Raw genomic sequence first — 20,143 nt, 5'->3', positions numbered from 1 at the left:
AAAATTCCAACGACTGGTACCAAAAACTCGAATAAGAAAATCATTTTTTTTTAAATTGTATAAATTTATTAAATATACATGTGTATACATAAAAAAAAAAACAATTATAATTATAATATATTGCAATTGCAAATAATAAGACCTTACGAGCTAAGCACAAAAAAAGAATTGGGTTATTTAGTATACAAAGAGAAAAAAATGAAATTAGTTAAGTTTATGTGTGTTTTTGTTAAGCTTAACTTAAACCGTTTTCAGTTCTGGGTACTTGGATTATAGTTAGAGTTACACTTAGATCGCTTTGAATATAATGCAGTTGCTTGTTATATCTGCGAAATAATCACTATACATACTTAAACATATACAATTTGGGTTATTGCAAAATTGAGTAACTATAAATAAGCAGTGGTAGGGGGATGGGGGAGGGGGGGGTCGAAATTTGTATATGATTTAGCGCTGCAGTGAATGTATTTGATGCACTTTAAAGTCAAACTACATATTTGCTTACCAATAGAATTCCCCGCCCAAATCTTACACATAGAAGCAGTTGGTGAACATTTGATGACAATGTTAACATAAATTTAGTAAATATTGTTATTAATAAACACACATACACATACAACATATGTGAATGCGTAGTTAGCCCCAGTTAATGATTGGTTGATTTCTTTATTGGTTGGTTAGTTGCTTGCCTTTGGCGCCTCGCTCAGTCAACGCACGCCCCAAACTTGGGGGGACGTGTCATACGCATCAAATCCATGGGTATGGTTATGGTTATGGTGATGGTGATGGTGAAGGTCATGGTGAAGGTGTTGGACATCTACCTAATATTGGCAAACAGATTCAGGACAGACTTGTTCTCCTTCTGGCTGCGCGCCTTGCTGAATACATTCCAGAATCGCAACGTTTCATCGCCAGCGCCAGTGACAATCGCCTCGCCATCGGGACTGAGCGCCAGGTAGAGAACTCGATAGGAGTGACCAGTTAGCTTGGCCACTTGCGTCAGGGACGGGTATTTCCACACTAATATTTGGTTCTGCGAGTAGCCGTGTGTGGAGACCAGCTCCGATGAGTGCTTAGACCATGCCAGGTTGCACACCTGTGAGCCCGTGTCCACGCACTGCATGGGCTGACCCGTCAGCGTATTCCAGAAGCGTATACAGCGATCTGCAGTACCGCCGCCGCTGGCAAGAAGTCCATGATGATGCGGTGACCAGGCAATCGCCTTTACCGCAGCCATGTGTTCCGTGTACGACTGTACCGGATTCACCGAGTGCTGATTCCACACATATAGACGATTATCGTTGCCTCCACTGGCCAAATACTGATTGTCCGGCGACCATTTAAGTCCACACACTTCCTGACGATGGCCAGCAAGGCGGCGCTCTGACTGCAGCTGCGGTGTGCGTGTGTCGCGTTGTATGATCCAACGATCTCTTGATCCACTCGACAGGATGTCGCTATTCCACGCCAATGCGCCCACACGCGCCGAGTGACCATTCAGTTTATTGATCTGCAAACAAGTGTCAATATAATTAGTCATGTTTTCTTCATTCGTTTCTAGTCACAGACACAACTCACCTGCTTATTAGCTGCTACATCCCAGACGGTTACGTAGCCGTGATGTGTACCGACGGCAACTGTGTTACCACGTTCGTTCCATGACACGGATGTGACCGTGTTGGAATCTGGACTGAGATCACACAAGCGGGTCACCTGTAACAATAACAGAAAGAGAGAACAAATTTAGTTTCATCGTTTGATAACAAGTTTAAGTTAATCTTAACTATATAAATAAGTCTAATGATATAACTGGATTCCTAACTCTTTCTATGATCTCAGCGACACTAGATTAACACTCTTAATTAATTGTTCGTTCCGTTCTTGAACATTGTTCATCTGTCTGGTGTGTTTAGCACGAGCATAAAAAAACTACATATTATTTGTTGATGTGTATTAGAAATTTGTATCCAAGTAAGAAATTGTGTCATAATCAAGGAATAACACCGGAACCTTTAACCGAAAGTAACCGTTTCAATTTTAGTACCGGAACTGAAACCGTAACCGAAAGAAAATTCTCTGTCAAGAACCGAATACCGAAACGTTTGTAACTTCAAACTGTCATAACTTGATCAAAACTGAATAGATTTTCAAGCGGAATGTCATTTTGATCATGATTTGGCCTCTAAATTCATTCTGTATTCAATATTTGTTCATTTAGAAAATTTAATTATTTTCGACCAAGATTCGATTTCGATGCTAAGGGTCCCCCCTTTGATATTTTGAAAATTCAAAATTTTAAATCTCAAGTTTTCACTTTTAATCAACTCCTTATATCGTAATTAGTATAAAACAACACTTTAAACTTGATTCTGAGACCTTTCATTTTTTTGTAAAAAATCATGGAAAATTGGATAAAAATTTTGACTTGTAAAGTGACTAGCTCCTAAGTGTGACCAACTTCAAACTGTCATAACTTGATCAAAACTGAACCGATTTTCAAGTTAAATGTCATTTTGGTCTTGATTTGTCCTCCTTACTCATTCTGCATTCAAATATTTTTAAATTCGTTCAAACAAATTTTTTTTTGCCCTAGGTCTGTTTTTTTCGATGTCATATTTATTATAAAACGACATCTTAAAATTTTAAAATGTTTCGATATTGATTTGTTGTACCGTTACATACCGGTACTGATACCGGAACCGAAATAAAAAAACTTAAATAGAACCTTTTACCGAAATGGTTATTTTGTCACGGTTTGATTCCCTGGTCATAATAATCAAATTTTAGTTCATATTCATAAATTGTATTTATAGAAGTTTTAATGCATTTGAAATGCCCCCAAAAGTATGTAACAGATAATTTAATTTTCAATAGATCTTAATAAGTTGGCAACAAATTTTGCATGAAATAAAATTAATTTAAATACTCCCAAAATTTTCAACTGTTTCTATTTATGTAAAATGCTTATAATCTTAGAATTCTTGATTTAGAGTTGTATTTTTAATGCAAAATCACTTTTATCATCAACTTGCTTTAGATTGAGGTTAAAAAATTAAAGTTGGTCTGGATGATGTCACTTACCTGGCTAGTACAGGCGCTCCAGAGATAGACACAGCTTCCCAGGCCGACAGCGAGTACATTCTGGGATGACCAGTCGACCAAATTGAGATAGAAGTCATCCTGCAGTTCCGGTGCATCCAGCACCTTGAATGGTATTCTCGATATCTTGCGCGTCGCCTTTCGCGGTGATCGCAACAGTTTCTGGCTCTTTGCGCTGACTGGCGACAGTGAGTACGGGCATTCCCCATTGTAGTCCTGCAATAAGAAGAAGAAGCACAATAAGAACAGTTGATTCAATTCAATTGTGCATTTGTGATGTTTGTTCCAGTTGCAGCTAAGCGACAAATTGCTTAAGCAAATCTTCTTCAATTCTTTGGCCAAGCCGTCTCATCTGCTTTGTTTGCTCGCCGCGTACTTGACGCGATTGGCAATTAACGCCACGGTGCTAAAAGCAACGACCGCGTCCGCAATCGCGTTCACATTCGCATTTGCTCAGCTACCTAATGGCCCCAGCCATCGGGTGACTCCGCTATCCGCCCCCTCTCCCCTCTTCCGACTCCCGCCTTCACCGCATTTACATTTGGCACGCACTTCTTCTCCAAGCGGAGCTCTTCTCCTCTCCCTCTCTTCATTTGTTTGCATAGAAAATGCGTGCAGAAGAAGAAGAAGTGTGTTAAACGTATGCGCCATTCCCTCCTCCTCCTCCTACACCTTCTGCTGGCGGGGGAGGAGGAGAGGGGAACGGCCTTACGCAATGGGCCATTACAAATGCGTAAGCCAACTGTTCGTGCTCAACAATATGCAGGCCGAAATTCCCATGCAAAATGTGAGACCTTCAACAAAAGCTGTGGTCGAGTCGAAGATGTAAATTAATATATAGATTGATGTACAAATAAATCTATAGATAGAGCTATAGATAAGGTCATTGTTGAAGAAAGAGAGAGTTGAACTTCCTTAGCTCTCAACTGAATGAGAATTGCATTTCTAATCTGAGTTTAGTTAAGGTTCAGTTAAAACAAGTAAGGTTGAGTTTAACTAAATTGGATAGATAGATAGATTTTAGATATAAAATGATTGTTGAAAAAAAAACCTATGGGCTTCGTTAGATCTTAACCGAGTGAGATTCTTAATACTAATCTGAGATAAGTAAGGGTTCGGTAAATAAAAACAAGTTATTTTACTGATCTCAACTGAACGGATAAGTTAGGTTAGGTTCAACCAAGTTAGATATGTAGTTTAAATCAAAGTATTACTGAATAACTTCCATGTCTATAAATTATAAGAGTTAGGCTCGATTTAAACTGATTGTTTCTCATGACAAGTATTCTTTTTGATACAAGAAAATTAAGATAATGTTGGATTGCAAAACATTTCATTCAATTAGGTAAAGCAAAAAAAAATTCCATTGAAATAGTATGGTTAGGCTGTGATAAGTAAAGTAAGGTTGGGGTTAGATGAGTCAAATGTCCAAGCTAACTCTTAGTTAAAATTTAACAACATATGTTAAATATGCCGACTAATCAGAATGAATGTAAGCTAAAGAAAAGAAAAATGAATTAAATAAATGAAACTGAAGTTTCTGTTAACCAAGACATTATTATTTGATGGGACTATGCTGAGTATAGAAACAAACGTGGAAAGTTCACACATTACAATTAGTTGGGATTTGTCATCGACTCGTCATTGCTGGGTTACGTATGTGGTCCACACCCCTTTTCGATTCTGATTCAACAAGCAAACATCCCGACAAACAGAGACAACCCCAAGACAAGAGCAAGTTCTTTTTTTTTCTTTATTTTTTGAGTATTTGCTTGAGATAAGCGATGGGGCAGTAGATTGTTTTGTATGGAGTAGGGGTAGAGATAGAGGTTTGGTTGGGAGGGGATGCGGGTCAATCCACTTGACGCTTGAGCTTCAGTTTCAACATCAGCTTCAGCTTGAGATTGGTCGTGTGCGCTTTTAATTCGCATGGCAAATTAAAATTTAATTCAATTAACATGTGAGTGGAGGAAGCTAAGAGGCTGAATTGCTGACTACAGAGTCAGCAGTCAAGAGTCAAAAGTACTTGGAACGTTAATAACATTTATCAGCCAAGTCTGTCAAATTGCTGAGAATTACGTTGATATCAAACTCGATATTTTCAACTCGATCTATTATTTTCCGATATATTCACAACTCCATACTTAGTTTTGTCGATTTTCTATTTAGATATAAAACTCGATCTAAAGTTTGGATTTACATCACTAGAAACTACCTTCTTAAAAATACATCGAATCACAAATGTATCGATTTTCGGGAAATTAATTTTAATCTTTAATAAATTTTCAACGATTAATTGAGTTAAATACTAGAGTTTTAGTGTATTCTTCTATGTTTGTATGTTGCTTAAATTATTTCCAACATGAAAAAAAAGAAAAGCTTAAATTTTAATATATCCTAAAAATTACAGATAAATCATATCCCTAAAGAAACAATTCGATTATTTCATTGGCGCTTTTTACAATTGGATATTTAACACAATGCACAGTTTGGATTAACATTACTACAGAAAAAAGCTTCTACAACTACATTAGCAATTTAATTTTTTGCAATTTCTGCAAGCAGGGTCATAAATTAATTGTGTTCAGCGACTCAACTCGAAGCAGTGCATTTACGATGCGTTGTTTTTGGTATTCGTCGACGATGAAGAAGGCGACAAATTTGTCGCCAATTTACAAAACATAACAGCTTGACCATTGTAAGCAAATTGATCTGCTGACATAGAGTATCGGTTAAATCTGAGAACTGCAATGAGTACTGTATATTTCAGTATGTTTCTCTACAATAGCCACAATGTGTGTGTGAGTGTGTGTGTGTTCTGTATCTGCCCTTAATGCTCACTTTGCACTTGGCCAGGAATTTAATGGCTCTGTTTGGTCTGTTGCTGTTGGCTCAGTTTCTGTTTCTGTTTCTGTTTCTGCTTTCTGGGAATACCGTCCAAATGGCAGTTAAATAGCTGACTCGATGTGGTCTCAAGTCTCAGGTCTCTGGTGACTGGACTGGCCTGAACTGGTCCCGTCCGTGGGCCCATAAAGCGTACAAGCAACTGCCATTAAATTTAAATGCTTTTCGATGCCAAGTGCGGACCAAGCCTGTGTATGTGCGTGTGTGCCAGCTATGCCTATTAGAAATTCACTTGTGAAAACGGCGACGGCGACGGCGACAAACAACTTTTGACAAAATGCCAAGTGAGAGCGAGGAAATTCAATAGTAAAACCATGTTCAAGTCCAAGTCCAAATCCAAATCCAACTCCACATCCAAATTCACGTTGTTCGGCGCTTGTTGCTGTTTTTTCGATTAAATCTCTTGGCCTTTGGCTGCTTCTTGTCGTTGTTGCTATGTTGTATTCTGTAGTTGTTGTCATTTGGAATTGTCATCAGTCATCAGTTGTTGTCATTGTTGTTCTTTTTCTCTGTGTCTTTCATTGTACCCTTTGCCCCCTCCAAAAAAACAAATGTCTTACAACAGGGGCACAATCAAGTTCTTTGACATCTACAAAGTTCTCTGAACAACATGCTCTAGAGCTGCAAAACTATCGATAGTACTCGGATGTACTTACTATCGATTGTTAAATTAAGTTGTTGAAAAATATATATTAATATAATATAATTTGACTTGAGGTCTAGCTTATTACATTATATGTTATGATGATCAAGAATATACATATATATACTTTATAGCGTCGGATTACATTACAATATACCCATTTAGATATTATTTTAAGGTAACGGGCTTACAAATATTATCATCCCTTTTGTTAAATATATATCAATGACGTATGTTTTATCTTGAACAATCGTATTAAAGCTATGATAGCTAATTTAAATAAATTTGTATTGGTTTGTCGTTAGTTTTCAATCTGTAATGATTTTTTTTCTAAATAGCTTAAAGATTGCCAATTAATCCTCGCAATTATTAAGATTTTTTTTAGCAAGATCGAAAAAAACACTAATTTACATATGAACGGAAATGTGAGTTACTTCGACTCTTAAAACAGGGTATATATAAGTCAGTTCAGCCCACTGCGCTAGCACAAACTGTTAATTAACAGTATACTGTTAACTAACATTGTTTCAAGAATGTGAGTGCCAAAATAAAAAGTACAGTCTCTCAAGTCTTAGACTTTTTTATGTCTCCTGAGGTCTTCGATCTTTGAATAGACAAAATGGCGATTGTAGCCATAAAGTTGAAATGTTGAAATGAATTTCGAATTGACGAGGGCAAAATGTGATTCGAAAGTTGTCCAATCGCAATGATTTTTGCAATTGGAATGGAAGGAAATGAAATAGTCATTGGCAAAGTTGCCGGCCGGCATTTGTTGTTATGACGTATTGTTGTTGTTGTTGTTGTTGTTATGAAGCATTCTCTGGGGGCGGCGCTTAAAGACAGCTTATAAATTAAATAAACAAACAGCCAACCAACAGCAGCAGTAAAGAAGGAGAAGAAGACAGAGGTGGGGGAGGAGAAGGAAGAGTAACAAGACAAAAGCGCAATGGAATGGAAGGAGAGGCGAAAATGTTAATGATCATGATAATGGGAAAGCGAATGAGCATGTGAATGATATATGGATATGGATATGAATATAAGTATGACTATACGAATGTGTGTAGTATGAGTGTGCGAGTGTGAGTGTGAACCTGTCGCGATGAAACTCTGCTTAGTTAATCACTGAATCACTAAATTAGTGTACAGTGTATTAGTGTATTGGTACAAGTGGCCAAACGGCCAAGTGATCAAGTGGTCAAGTGGCTTTCAAAGCTGGCTTAGAGTTCACGTTAATGCTATGCTAATGCAAATGTCTGCTGCATAAATTAATACCAATAATAATAAAAATAATACCACAACAAACAAAACCAAGAGTAAAGGCAGATGGGTGTAGGAGGAAAGAAGAGAAGAGAATAGGTTTAGGAGGGAATCCAGCCATTGTGTTTCTATAATTCTTTAATGGATGTTCGACTACCCAAGTTGGACAACCAACAGGTGCACGAGCTGACTAAAAAGCGAACGTTAAGTTCGTTTTATTTTTTCACTTTTTTTTTGGCCATAATTGAAGATGGCTTAGTGAGTGGTCGACCAAAATATTGAAATATCACATAAATAGACAAAGACATGTAAGCTAATAAAATTGAACGCTAAATATAATGTTGTACTATGATATATACCTCAATTTTTAATAATGCTCAAATTAAATATTAAATAAATAAATAAAATTTATTTATCTAAATTTTACCCCCAAGTAAGAAAAGTATTTTTATGGCAATAAATAAACCCTCAAAGCCATTTGGATATCTAATAACAATATTTATCTGAGCTTTAGCGAAATTCAATATCAAATTCATATCAATGAACAAAATTAAAATTATACAAAAAAAGAAAAGGCGACAAATTTTCCTATGACATTCTGTCACAAACTTTTGCTAAAGATCTTCAACGAATTGTTTAAACAATTGCTTCACTTTGAATAATAGAACCAATATATATAAACCGACTGACAGATTGGCAGTTTGGGGGCTGAATGGGGGCTACTGTATGTTTTGACTGTATGCGAGTACGTGTGGCCCAATGGATGGATTGGCCATCATTATTTATGGCCTAAACATTGCGGCCGCACATAATTGAATTATATTTATTATTTGTTATTTGTTCGTCATGTTGCTTTGTTATGACCAGGCCCAAAAAAATATAAAAAAAACTCTCTGACTCAAAGTTTGGAGCCGTAGTCTTTGGTCCGTGTCCGTCTGTCTGTCCGTCTGTTCGTCTGTCGGTCGATTGGTTGTGCGGGGTGTGGCCCACAATTTTGTGTGTTAATTGTGTGGGCGTGATGTAGATGAATGGCCGCTGATTGAGGCGACAATTTCATAGCTCACACTGGTAGCTACCCCCTGACAAAGCTCCCCCCCAACTCCCTCCCTCGTTTATTACCGCCTTATGAAATCTGAGCCCATTAATCAAAAGCCAAATAGCCAAATGTGAGTTTTCGACCATCAAAAGCATATGGTCAGAATGGCACGTTAATGGAGCGCTTGAGCTGAAGTTACCCGCGGCTATAAACAAGTACACATAACCCCCTTACTCCTCTACACCCCAGCTCCCGTCCCGCATCAGATTCAACTTCTCTTCTCTCCGTATCTGTACCTGTATCTGTATCTGTATCTGGGGTCTGGTTATTCATTGCGTGTGCTTATTGACTCAAGTGTCGTTTTAGACCACTGAAGTAGTTGGACCCAGACAATTTCTCAGTTTCTGTCTCATTTAAAGATGGTCGCCAATTCAATTACCACACGAATAATCACCCATAAACTCGCACTCCATAAACACGACTCGACAATAAACATGGCAAGCAATTATAGAACATGATTGAATAAAGCTAAAGGTTAAATAATTACAAATATAATATAAATAATCAATGGAAATTCAATGAATCAGTTTTTATAAATTCTTAATTTTGCGATATTTTAAAATAACGACTTAAAATCTCTTTTTCATAGTTAAAGCTTTTTTTTATGATTTCCATCGACATATAGGAAAATATCACATGGACCTCAAATTTAAAAGAAAAATCGCATTAAAAAAAAAACATCGATGACAGAAATTCGATGTAGCTATTATTGCTGTTCTGCTGAATGAAGTTATGTACAATCTTGATGACAATATTTGGAATTGTGATAGATGAAAATTCATTACCAAATCTTTTGATTAATATCGGTAATATCATTTAGAAAAAGTACAATAAATTTAAAATTAAAAGAAACGTAATGAAACTGTTAATTCAAAAAAACAACAAATGTAATATTAAAATAAGTAATAGATTTTATTTTGAATAAAAAGTGCATTAAATCAATAATTGATAGATGATTGATTAATACGATAAATTGACTCGTGTTTGATCGTGTCACGCAAGATCACGCACCCAACGCTAGTTTCGAACTGAGACAAAGTCGGATTCGGATTCAGATTCGGACTTGAGGCTTTTTGTTCTTTGCTGCTCACTTGGCACTCAGATTGGAAATATGTATGTGCCTATTGTTATTGCTGTTGTTGTTGTTGTTAACTTGGCGACTGGCAACGTGTCAACTGTCAAAAATTAGTCAAAGCAAAGTGAACAACGACGAGGGAATTGTGGTGGAAAGGGGAACTGTGAGACGTGTCTCTGTCGCCGGAGCAATTGAAGCAACATAAATCTGATAAGCGCGCAAATATGTCAACTCAAATGATGACGATCGCCATTACAAATACAATTTGGCCCAAAACACTTGCCTCTTCAGCGGCAATTGACAAGTGGCAAGTGGCAACAGTTGAATAGAAAACAGAAAAGCAGATAAATAGAAAAGTCGAAAACTCAAAAATGTAGAAATGTATAAATGTGAAGGTGCAAACAGAACAAAAAAAAAAAAAAAACACTTGAACAAATCAACTAAGAACCGGCTGTACCAATAACAACAATAACAACAAAAGCAACAATATTAATAGCTACAACAACATTAAAAGCAGACAAATCAAAGTGTGTTAACCCCAAATCGAGCTGAACCGATCCGGTCTATAAGCATCAAAGGCGAGCAAAAGAGATAACATGATAGGGAGATAGAGATAAAGAGAGAGACAGAAAGAGAGAGAGACACTATTTCACCCTCCTCCCATGGTCAGGGTCTTAAACCGGTTGTTACAGATTAATAGGCAGACAAATAGTCAGACAGACAAATAGTTAGATATATTGAGATGCATATATGCTCCGTCTAGATAGATTTGTTGGGATGGTCAGATATCAGACGGTCAGACAGTTGGTAAAAACGGTAATTAAAATAAATTAATAGATAGACATAATAATATTTAGACAGCAGATAAACTACAAGATTGTTAGATACAAGCTAATAAGTATGTAGATTTCAATCATCATAAATATCTTCTAATAAATACTTAATATTGATATATTTGTTGAAAAAAATATATAATATGGATAATTATTTTAAGTAAACTGTAGTCAAACAAATCTAAAATTTTTAATATATATTTTCAGAGTAACAAAAATCGTCTGCCATCAAATTATTTCAAATTTCTAAATTAATAAAAAATTATTGTCTTATCCATTAAAATGTTTTTATAAATGAATTTAATATAATTCAATAAGGGTTCAATATTGTTAAATTTCTCAAAACTAATTTTGACACTAAAAAGCAATACAAATCAGTTTGTTTTTTGAGAAGTAAGAGATTTGTAAATCATATCTGCTAGATAAATAAAACAAACAGACAGTTTGTAAGATCTATATGATGAAGATTTATTTGTATAGAAACAATTAAACAAAAAGTGAAATTGATTGGCAATGCCCATAGTTTTCCCAGGGTCTGGAACTGAGTCCCTGACCTGGTGGTGGCCAGTGGTGCATTCAACTCTCGTGCTATCAAACGCATTCTCAGACGCATTTGGTTTACAAAAGGAGCTGTTGGCTCAATTAGTTCACACATTGATCGCCCCGACTGCAAATTCAATTAGTGCAACAACAAAAAAAAAATGAAATATCTCTCTCAATTGCTCACATTTGCGTTGTGAGGGAGGAGGGAGGAGGGAGGGAGGGAGCAAGTGGGTTGGTGGGAATTTGAACATTTGGAGAAACTCACCTGCTTTGTGGGTGATTGATATTTAAAGAGGCTGCGCTTGGCCGCCGGCGTATATGAGTTCTCATTGCGCTCCTCCCCCGCCGTCTTCACATCATCAATGGCCGATCCGAGCAGCTCGTTCTTCAAGAGGCACGAATAGGCCAAGCTATCGCGTGCTGTTTCGCCGCAATCCCTTTGCTTTTTACTCGTCTGTGGCGAGTTATCATTGGACTTGTTAATGGAGGCGAAGCATGTCTGCCAATTGTTGTGGGCCCTGTGGGAGATAAAATTAAATAAATATGTTAATAATTGCAATTAATGTAAATCAAAACGGAAGACTGTGATTCTGCTACTCTCTCTCTCTCCCTCTCTCGCGGGGGGTTTTTTTTGCAAACCAGGCACAAAGCATGGCAAAATAAAAGTTTTGCCAAATATAAATTATTTATACAATCAACAACAGCAACAACAGCAACAAACAATTGCAAAATAAATTTATGCAAACGCGTTCAAATTCAATTGTGCGATGTGTCTGGCACAAGGGGACCCCAATGACTCTTAACACCCTTCGTGTCTGCTTACAGTACACCCCCCTTCCCCCCACCTCCTCCCCATCTAGACACCCCTTCCCCACATGCCCACATGCAACCATCATCGATACCTTGGTAGCTCGCCACGTAATGCAAACATTAAGACGGCCAATTGTTATTATTTTTGCTCATAAAACATAAAAAACGTGTGCAACGTGCAAAAAAATATTGAATGTCAAATTCGCAAAAATTTGCAAAATTCACAAATGTTTGCTAACTTGGCAAATTCGCCATGAAATTTGGCCAAGTGTGAGAGAATTAAAGGAAAAAAAAACAAACGCAAATAACAAACGTGATTTTGAGGAGCAGGGGAAGAAGTTAGTAGATTGCATTGCACACACACACACACATTTGAAAACTGTTTATGCATGCAACATGCGTTGGGCTCCCCTCCCCTTCATCCCACTTTCTGCCTGCCCCATTCAATTTAGCGCTTATCTGACAAACGCATTTGAAGCACTTACTTCCACCTACAATAAATCAATTCCATAAACGGACAAGGTAAGCATAAGTTTGGACAACGGCAGGGGGGCAGAGCCGGGGGGGGTAAAAACAATTCAATCAAAGGCAACAGGTGACACGGACACAATGCCACAAGACGATGAACCAAAGAGAAAAGCAAACTGTTAACATCGTCAGATAAAGACACAAATTGTGCAAGTTCTTAACATCCGCTGTTAAGCATTAACATTAACAGAACATTAACAGTTATGCTAAGTGAACACATTAAAATGCATTGAAGTGTATTTCAAGTTTTCTATTAACTAAAACAATACAAATCCTTTGCTTAAAAAAAAAAAACACCCCACAAATGTCTAATTTTTTAGATTCACAAAAACTCATTATTGGAAATTTTAAATACTTGAATCGTGAATTCATGAACAGATCAAACATAAATTAAACTTGCTTAAAGCGCTCAGTTTCCTCCTATGGGGTGAATTTTTTTAAATTCAATTAACCATCTGTTGACTTATTTTTAGCATAGATTGAAAATGAATTGAATGCTGATCGAGTGGAGTTCAAAGAATTTTCATACAACAATTTTTTTTTAATCGATTTTCCGCCCTGGGGATAGTTATATCCAAAAATAAAAATGTTATTCGCTTTGGAATGAATATAAAACTGAATAGAAATAGAGTTACATGGAGAACTTAGGGAACTAGCAATAAATAAACTTTTTTTGTACGTGTGAGACTTAAAACAAAGCAGAAAACACAGATAACAAAAAAAAAAAAGTTAAGTAAAAGGTGTGCAAATGTTTTAGCTGGCGGTGTAATTAGAGAGATACAAGATACATGTTGATATGGGAGGTACTTCCAAGCACCGGGAAATAGTCTAGGCAACTGGTTTCCTCTGAATCTCACAAGTTGACTCGGTGGGGTAAAGGGAAGGGATGGGAAGGAAAGGAAAGGGAAGGAGGAAAGGTGTCTGTTGGCTCTGTGGTTCCGTTAGTTCAACGAGGCGCAACCAGGCGGCAAATATTGTAGTAAAAAGAACTGTTTGTTGTTGTCGATCTTGCTGTTGTTGTTGTTTTTGGTATTGTTGTTATTGCTGCACACGCTCGAAAGCGGAAAAGATGACGTAGCATAAATAACGGATTGAGAGACGGACACAAAGTTGTTGCTGCTGTTTGGGGCAGCATTGGATTGACTTGGCTTGGCTTGGGTTGGGTTGGGTTCAATGTGCCGCAGTTGCCGGTAGTCGGAAATCGGTAGTAGGTAGCTGAAACTCCTAGTGGACTCACCTGCAGGGTATGAAGCGATCCAGCGATGTTGGTGTCGTCGATGATTCAATGTTGTCAAATAGATTCCGTGCAACGGGACTGCAGTGTTTCAGTATACGCTTCTCGTACTCCGGACTAAACATCTTGACTGAGGATCGATGTGACTATTATTGGAAGCTTGACTTTTGACCCACGTCCAGTGGATTGTTGTTTGTGGAAAATAGGTGCGAGAACAGAAATTCCAACTGTTAGCCAAAATATCTTTAGATGGCAACAGCAATGATGATAATAATGATGATGATGATCCAAGAACAATAACAAAATTGCTTAACGTAAATCCCAAGTTACCAAATTTGGTAATGAACGTAGACCAAAATATATGAGTACACTTGTTGTTTTTGTTCTTAATTTGGCTGCCGTGTTGTTTTTGTTGTAGAAAATATATAATTATATATATATATATGTATGCTTTATCTCTCTATTTCTCTACACATATATATGTGTACAAATATATATATATATACGGGCGGTAAACGTGTGCTGTAAAGAGAAGAAGAGGAAGAGAGAATGGGAATGAGTTAATTTGAATCGATTTAAATGTTTTTTTGCTTGTTCCCTCTCATGTTTTTGGTAGTTTGTATGCTTGTATACCCTATAAACCCTATTTAAAGGGTATGCACAAAGCATTTATCAAAAAGCTAAGCTTAAGCTTTAACCTGAACATAAGCGTGATTTCCAGCTACGCTTAGCTGATTACTGGGTATGTTCAAGTCGCTACGCTCTCTCTATTTGTGTGTGTGTGTTCGCTGTGACTATTCGAATTTGAATAAAATTGTAATTTATTTTTTGGTCGACAGTTTGCAAGCCAGCTCATTAATCAACGTCTTCAACATGGTCCAAACAACAGTCAACGTGGTTCTAGGCTCAATAGATATTACCAAAAAAAAAAAATAAAAAAAAAGAGTGAGAAGGAGAGTGTGAATAAAGAAGAGGGCGAATCTTTTTTGGCGCTTACATGCTGGCTGCATGGCTAATCAGTTGGCCAATAGTTGGTGGGCGTATCAATCACACACATACACACACAGACGCACACACACACACACATATGCTGCTGCTGTTGTCTGTCTGTCTGTTTGTCCATTTGTATCGCCTGTCATGTTGTTCGAATGTTATTCGCATGGAATGCGACGCGCATACTGAGAAGATGTCCACATCTCGTTGCTTTAACTTGGCTTAAATTGGCTGCTGGCAATGCTGGCTGGCTAATGGCTAATGAGCCAGCCAGGGCTTTGAGCCATGTCTCTAGGCCCTTTTCTTGGCACGCGGCACGTTAGACTTGCCGTGATTTGTGGTAATTAGTTAATGGGCGTTAACTGTTGCTTGTTGGCCATAAAAAAAATAAGGAAGCGAAAAAATTGCAATGCAACAAGCTGGGGCAAAAGGCGGCAGGGGGAAGAGTGGGGGTTCATAACCAGAACAGCATGAAATGCACTCAACTCGAAACGAAATACTTCCGCGTTGGCACACACACACACACACACACACGTATACAAACCTGGCACACACACACACACAGTTGGCAAGAGTACCTTCAACTTCTGGTCGAATATTATTAGAATTGTTAATAGAAAATATATATTAAAAACAAATAAATGACAAACCGACTGACTCGACCGATTGACTCGACAGACTGACACCGACAATTCAATTGTATTTTTGTATTTTAGGGCTGACAATTACGCACAGGTAGAATCAGTCGGCCAGTCAGTCAGTCAGCCAGTCAGCCAGTCAGTCAGTCAATTGTTTGTTCCATTCGACCGCGATATCAGGTAATTTTCTGGGCAACGCAGGGTGATCCCAAAGGGCTTTTAAGTTACCCACAGGCACAGTCATAGCCATTGCCAAGTGGTGTGTGCTGTGTGCTGTGTGGTGTGTGGTGATAAGCCAACGTTATCGCATAACATAGCAAACAGGCAAAACAGGCAAACATACAAATGCGGGCAACAAAATGACTCAATGCTCAGTTCGTCAATCGTCAATCCCCGCTTGCATGTTTGAACATGTCGCGCCCAGGGTTCTAGACTCGATAAGCAACAAGTGTGCGTGTGTTCCAATGGGGGGCACTGAGACTGAGACTGAGACCCAAAAGTGGGGTCAGAAACCAACACTTGCGATTCCATTCGATTCGATTCGATTCGCTTCGCTTAGCTGGAAGCACAGGTTACATCACCATAAACAACTGGTGTGAGGTATGGGAACTTTTCAAATAATTTCAACACTTTGAAAAGTGATTAATTTGATCCAAAAATGTTGATACCACGAGAATATTCCTAGTACAGACCGAAGCGTCGTCACTGAAACTTTAGAAACCCGCATAGTTTGCACGTTCTGCGTACAATTAACCCATTTAATTAAAATTACTTTTTTTATACCTTTTTTTTATTGATTAGAAATTTTTTTTTTTATTTCGATTTCAAATAAAACACTTGAAATATAATTGGATGATGGAATAAATATTCTTATCCGAGAGAACAATCTCCAACATTTATTGTTAATTTTGTGCAAAGTATGTTAAGGCAAAAGGGGGCGTAGCAGCCCCTATAAAATACATATACAACCTTATTGACAAAAAATAGTAACACAAATCGTTATTTTTTTTTTAGTTTTTAACAACGGCTGTAAAATAGATGTAGCGGCTGTAAATATATCAATCAACTTGTATTTTTAAAATAAAAGCAACTTTAAAAAAATAGGAATTTTATCAAAAAACAAGAAAAATAATGTTTTTTTTTCAAAACAGAACGTTTTCAATTCAGTACCACTTTAAAATAAATAGAAGAAATCTTTCGATTCTTCCTCTAAGTATATATACAATAGAACAGAATATAATGATATATATGAAAATATATTTTCGATTGGGGGCGTCGATCTAAGCAAATTGTTAAGAGCTAGGGGCACCAAATTTGCCATATAGATTCCTTATCCAAATGCAGATCAGGTTTATTTCAAATTTAAAAAGTTGAACAGTGAACATTAGTGTAAATATCAAGTCGTTAAGTTTTTATTTTTTATAAATATTATTTTATGCTAATCTAAGAGTTTAAAAAATCAAGTAATTGATTTATAATATGGAAATTTCATTAAGATAATTAAATAATCGTTGGAGATTTTTATTGTATTCTAATTTTCACACATGTTTAAGTTTTTAAATAAGTGATTTGGGGCATGGTCTGCCATAGCGGAGGATCACTATACTTGTGGTAGGTTCTTTGGACCTGTTCAACACTGATATGCTTTCTGTTCTGTTCTGTTGACTGATTTGCGATCCTCACTGTGTGCTGATTCATATGAACTAGAGGTCAAGAAAAGTCGCCGCTGCTCGACATTTATAGACACTGAGATAATGCTTCCAAGTGGAGCTGAGCTAATCAAGGCGGAGACTCCACCAACTGGCGCACAGCTGCCAAGTGGGGCTCCCACAGCGATAGACGATGGATGCACTTGAACTTTGACGGCTATAAATACATATGTACGTCAACATACACATGTACAATCTACATACAGATATTTATTTATCGGGAGGCGGTAACCGCACACCTCATCCATCACCAACTGGAACTCTTTGATTCTATGTTCTGGCTGCGGATGCGGTTAACTTTTTGTTTGGTTTGTCGCCTTATCAGCTGCAGCTAGCATTATTTCTATGTGTGGGAATATGATAAGACACGCACTAACACCAACAACAACGACAACAACCCATTTCACATGTGCGATGACAACAGAAAAAAAAATGGGAAAAAAAACCCTTTTTGGCAAATAAAGAGCAAACGAGAGAGCGCAAACAATTGATTATTAAAGAGAGCGCAAAAGAGAGGCCAACAGGAGCGTCGGGCAGACAGTAATCGATAGACACATTCGCTCTCTTCCCCTCCAACTGAATTGCAAAAACATATCGAAAATCGTAATCATGTCAAGGACATTTGCGATTCCAAATGGCCAAGAGAGGCAGCAATAGAAATATGTGCTACTGCTGCTGCTGCTGTCATTGCTGCTGATGTTTGTGTCTATGGCTAAATATTTAATCTAGCAATTTGCAGTAATTGCGTTTTGTTGTTGATTTTCCAATTGTGCACTGACACACACACACACAAACAAACACATTAGAAACGCACGCAATGATAGAGGGAGAGAGATATGAGAGAGCGAAAGACCAGCTGCATACAAGCAACTTCACACACTAACACACGCGTATACAAATGCATGCATGCATGCAGCTGAGACAAACGCACGCTCTCTCGCTTACAATGTACAGCTAGGAGAAAATAGAGGAACGCATAATTAAATGAACTTCAACCGTTTAACTGTTGTTCTACAATTACACAATCCATTAGATCACTGAACGTGTATCGTACATTACACACTTACTTGGCGCTATTTTTTGTTGCAGACTTTTATATTTTCCAAACGTTTTTTACGCGCAAAACACAACGAAAACGGTTAATTTTGATTTCATATTAGCTGCATTACTGAGGCCACCACCACCGCTGAGAACACAAACAACTGTTTTAGGCAACGCGACGGGAGGGTTGATTGTTCTTCTAGTTGCAACTGTGCTAACAAAGCGATTTGTCGTTAACGATGCACTCTGCGTTTTCTATCAACATTTGCGTTAACTATATTATTTGTTGTTAGTGCCTCTGCTGCGTTGCGGTCCGCGCTTGTTCACCGCCGTTTGATTTGTCTCCCGAATTCAGCGTTAAATAAAAATTTGTGGTGGTCTTTACAGAGTTGTATTTGTTGTCCGAATTTAGTTCAAACTTTTCACTAAAATGAACGAACTAAATCCCTGATTGTGGCTCATTTAGTTCAATTGATTCGAATCGTTGTTTTCAAAAATATCTGGCAGCCTTAAGAAAGTTAAAGTTTTTTAAAGCGTCTGGCAACCTTGAAATATGATCTAGACCATTTTTCATTTTAATGCCCTTTTTTCAAAAAATATCTTTTTGTATTATTTTTCCTAAGTTTGAAGCTAGATTTTTAACAATTATTGCTGAGTTCTTCTGTCGAATTTTGTCGAGATTCGGATGTTTTTCTTAAATATATTGTTTAGCTACGGATGACGAACTTCCAACCCTTATAAAAATAAAATTTCATATTTGAATTGTGCGCCAGCCATATTTCTCACTGCAACCAGTGTACACTTTACAGTGTAAGCACCGGAACTGAAGTTGACCAAATCGTTCGGATTCAGTTCAGTTGAACTGCTACTAAAGTAAGCGAGCAAAGTAAATCCCTTATTTTTCAATTGCTTTGTTCGTTCGTTTGGAAGGTTAGACGAAAGGTGGCGCCACAGATAACAAAAATTATTTTCGCCAGGTGCTCTCATATGGGCGACAGCAATTAATCGATTTCACAAAATAAATACCAGACTATCAGTTGTATTTAAAAATACGAAGTAACCACTTTTGAAATTTCTACTCTTGATATATGAAATTAATTAGCTGTTTTTATTATAATGCACACTGTCTATGTAATATGTTGAATGAGATTCATCAAATTGACTTTAGATATAAATTAACCAAACCCACAGATTGTTAATTTGGAACTGCCTGTTACATTCTGACCAAAATTTGTCAAAATAGGATAGATATATTATATAGCTGCCATAGGAACAATCGGATGCAGATTAACCTTTAGTATGAACAACTTTGGATTTTTCCCAAAGTCCAAGTGCAGTGAAAAGCTAAAAAACAGAAAACAGGAAATATTAACATTGTAACCAAATTTTTTTGTGAAGTAATAATAATTTCCAAATAATAATAATAAATACTTTGTTCTAAAGAGTTTTAATTTCAAATTCTGTTGGCATTTACTTGTATTTGAATTAACGGAATTGACACATGTAAAGTCGAATATTTATAATTAAAATTCCATAAAAAAAATGAAATAAGGAGTATAACACGTCTAATGTCGCGTAATTTGAAAACTAAACTGGTATAGTTCTTAATATTGATTATATTCGTACGCTCATCCTTTGTCCAAGTATAGTTCCAGCTGTCGCAATACTTTTGTTTTGTTGACTTTGGGCCCAATTAGACATAATGAGCATACAGATAGAGTAAATGCCCGGTGACTAATG

General features: G+C 37.1%; 1 protein-coding gene across 2 annotated transcripts; it reads right to left on the bottom strand.

Annotated features, from left to right (window-relative positions):
• Positions 1 to 446: 446 nt before the first annotated feature.
• On the bottom strand, positions 447 to 18,772 carry LOC117793419 (fizzy-related protein homolog). Of its 2 annotated transcripts, none has more exons than XM_034633730.1 (6): positions 18,430 to 18,772; positions 14,026 to 14,544; positions 11,716 to 11,968; positions 3,082 to 3,315; positions 1,579 to 1,713; positions 447 to 1,510 (listed from the first exon to the last, which is right to left on the bottom strand). In XM_034633730.1, the coding sequence occupies exons 2-6, from the start codon at positions 14,145 to 14,147 to the stop codon at positions 818 to 820; spliced, it is 1,437 nt and encodes a 478-aa protein (XP_034489621.1). In that variant the 5' UTR covers positions 14,148 to 14,544; positions 18,430 to 18,772; the 3' UTR covers positions 447 to 817. The 2 variants fall into 2 exon arrangements, with proteins under 2 accessions (XP_034489621.1, XP_034489622.1); XM_034633731.1 differs by lacking the exon at positions 18,430 to 18,772 and adding an exon at positions 15,560 to 15,699.
• Positions 18,773 to 20,143: the final 1,371 nt, after the last annotated feature.

Source organism: Drosophila innubila, chromosome X, assembly GCF_004354385.1.
Source record: "Drosophila innubila isolate TH190305 chromosome X, UK_Dinn_1.0, whole genome shotgun sequence".
NCBI lineage: Eukaryota > Metazoa > Arthropoda > Insecta > Diptera > Drosophilidae > Drosophila > Drosophila innubila.
The sequence above is the reverse complement of the archived record's forward strand: the minus strand, read 5'-3'. Positions and strand labels throughout refer to the sequence as shown.

Coding starts and splice junctions, on each gene's coding strand:
- LOC117793419 (XM_034633730.1), bottom strand. CDS start 14,147: ATGTTTAGTCCGGAGTACGAGAAGCGTATACTGAAACACTGCAGTCCC. Junction 1,714..3,081: donor GGAGCGCCTGTACTAGCCAG/GTAAGTGACATC, acceptor TTATTGTTACAG/GTGACCCGCTTGTGTGATCT. Junction 1,511..1,578: donor ATGTAGCAGCTAATAAGCAG/GTGAGTTGTGTC, acceptor ACTTGTTTGCAG/ATCAATAAACTGAATGGTCA.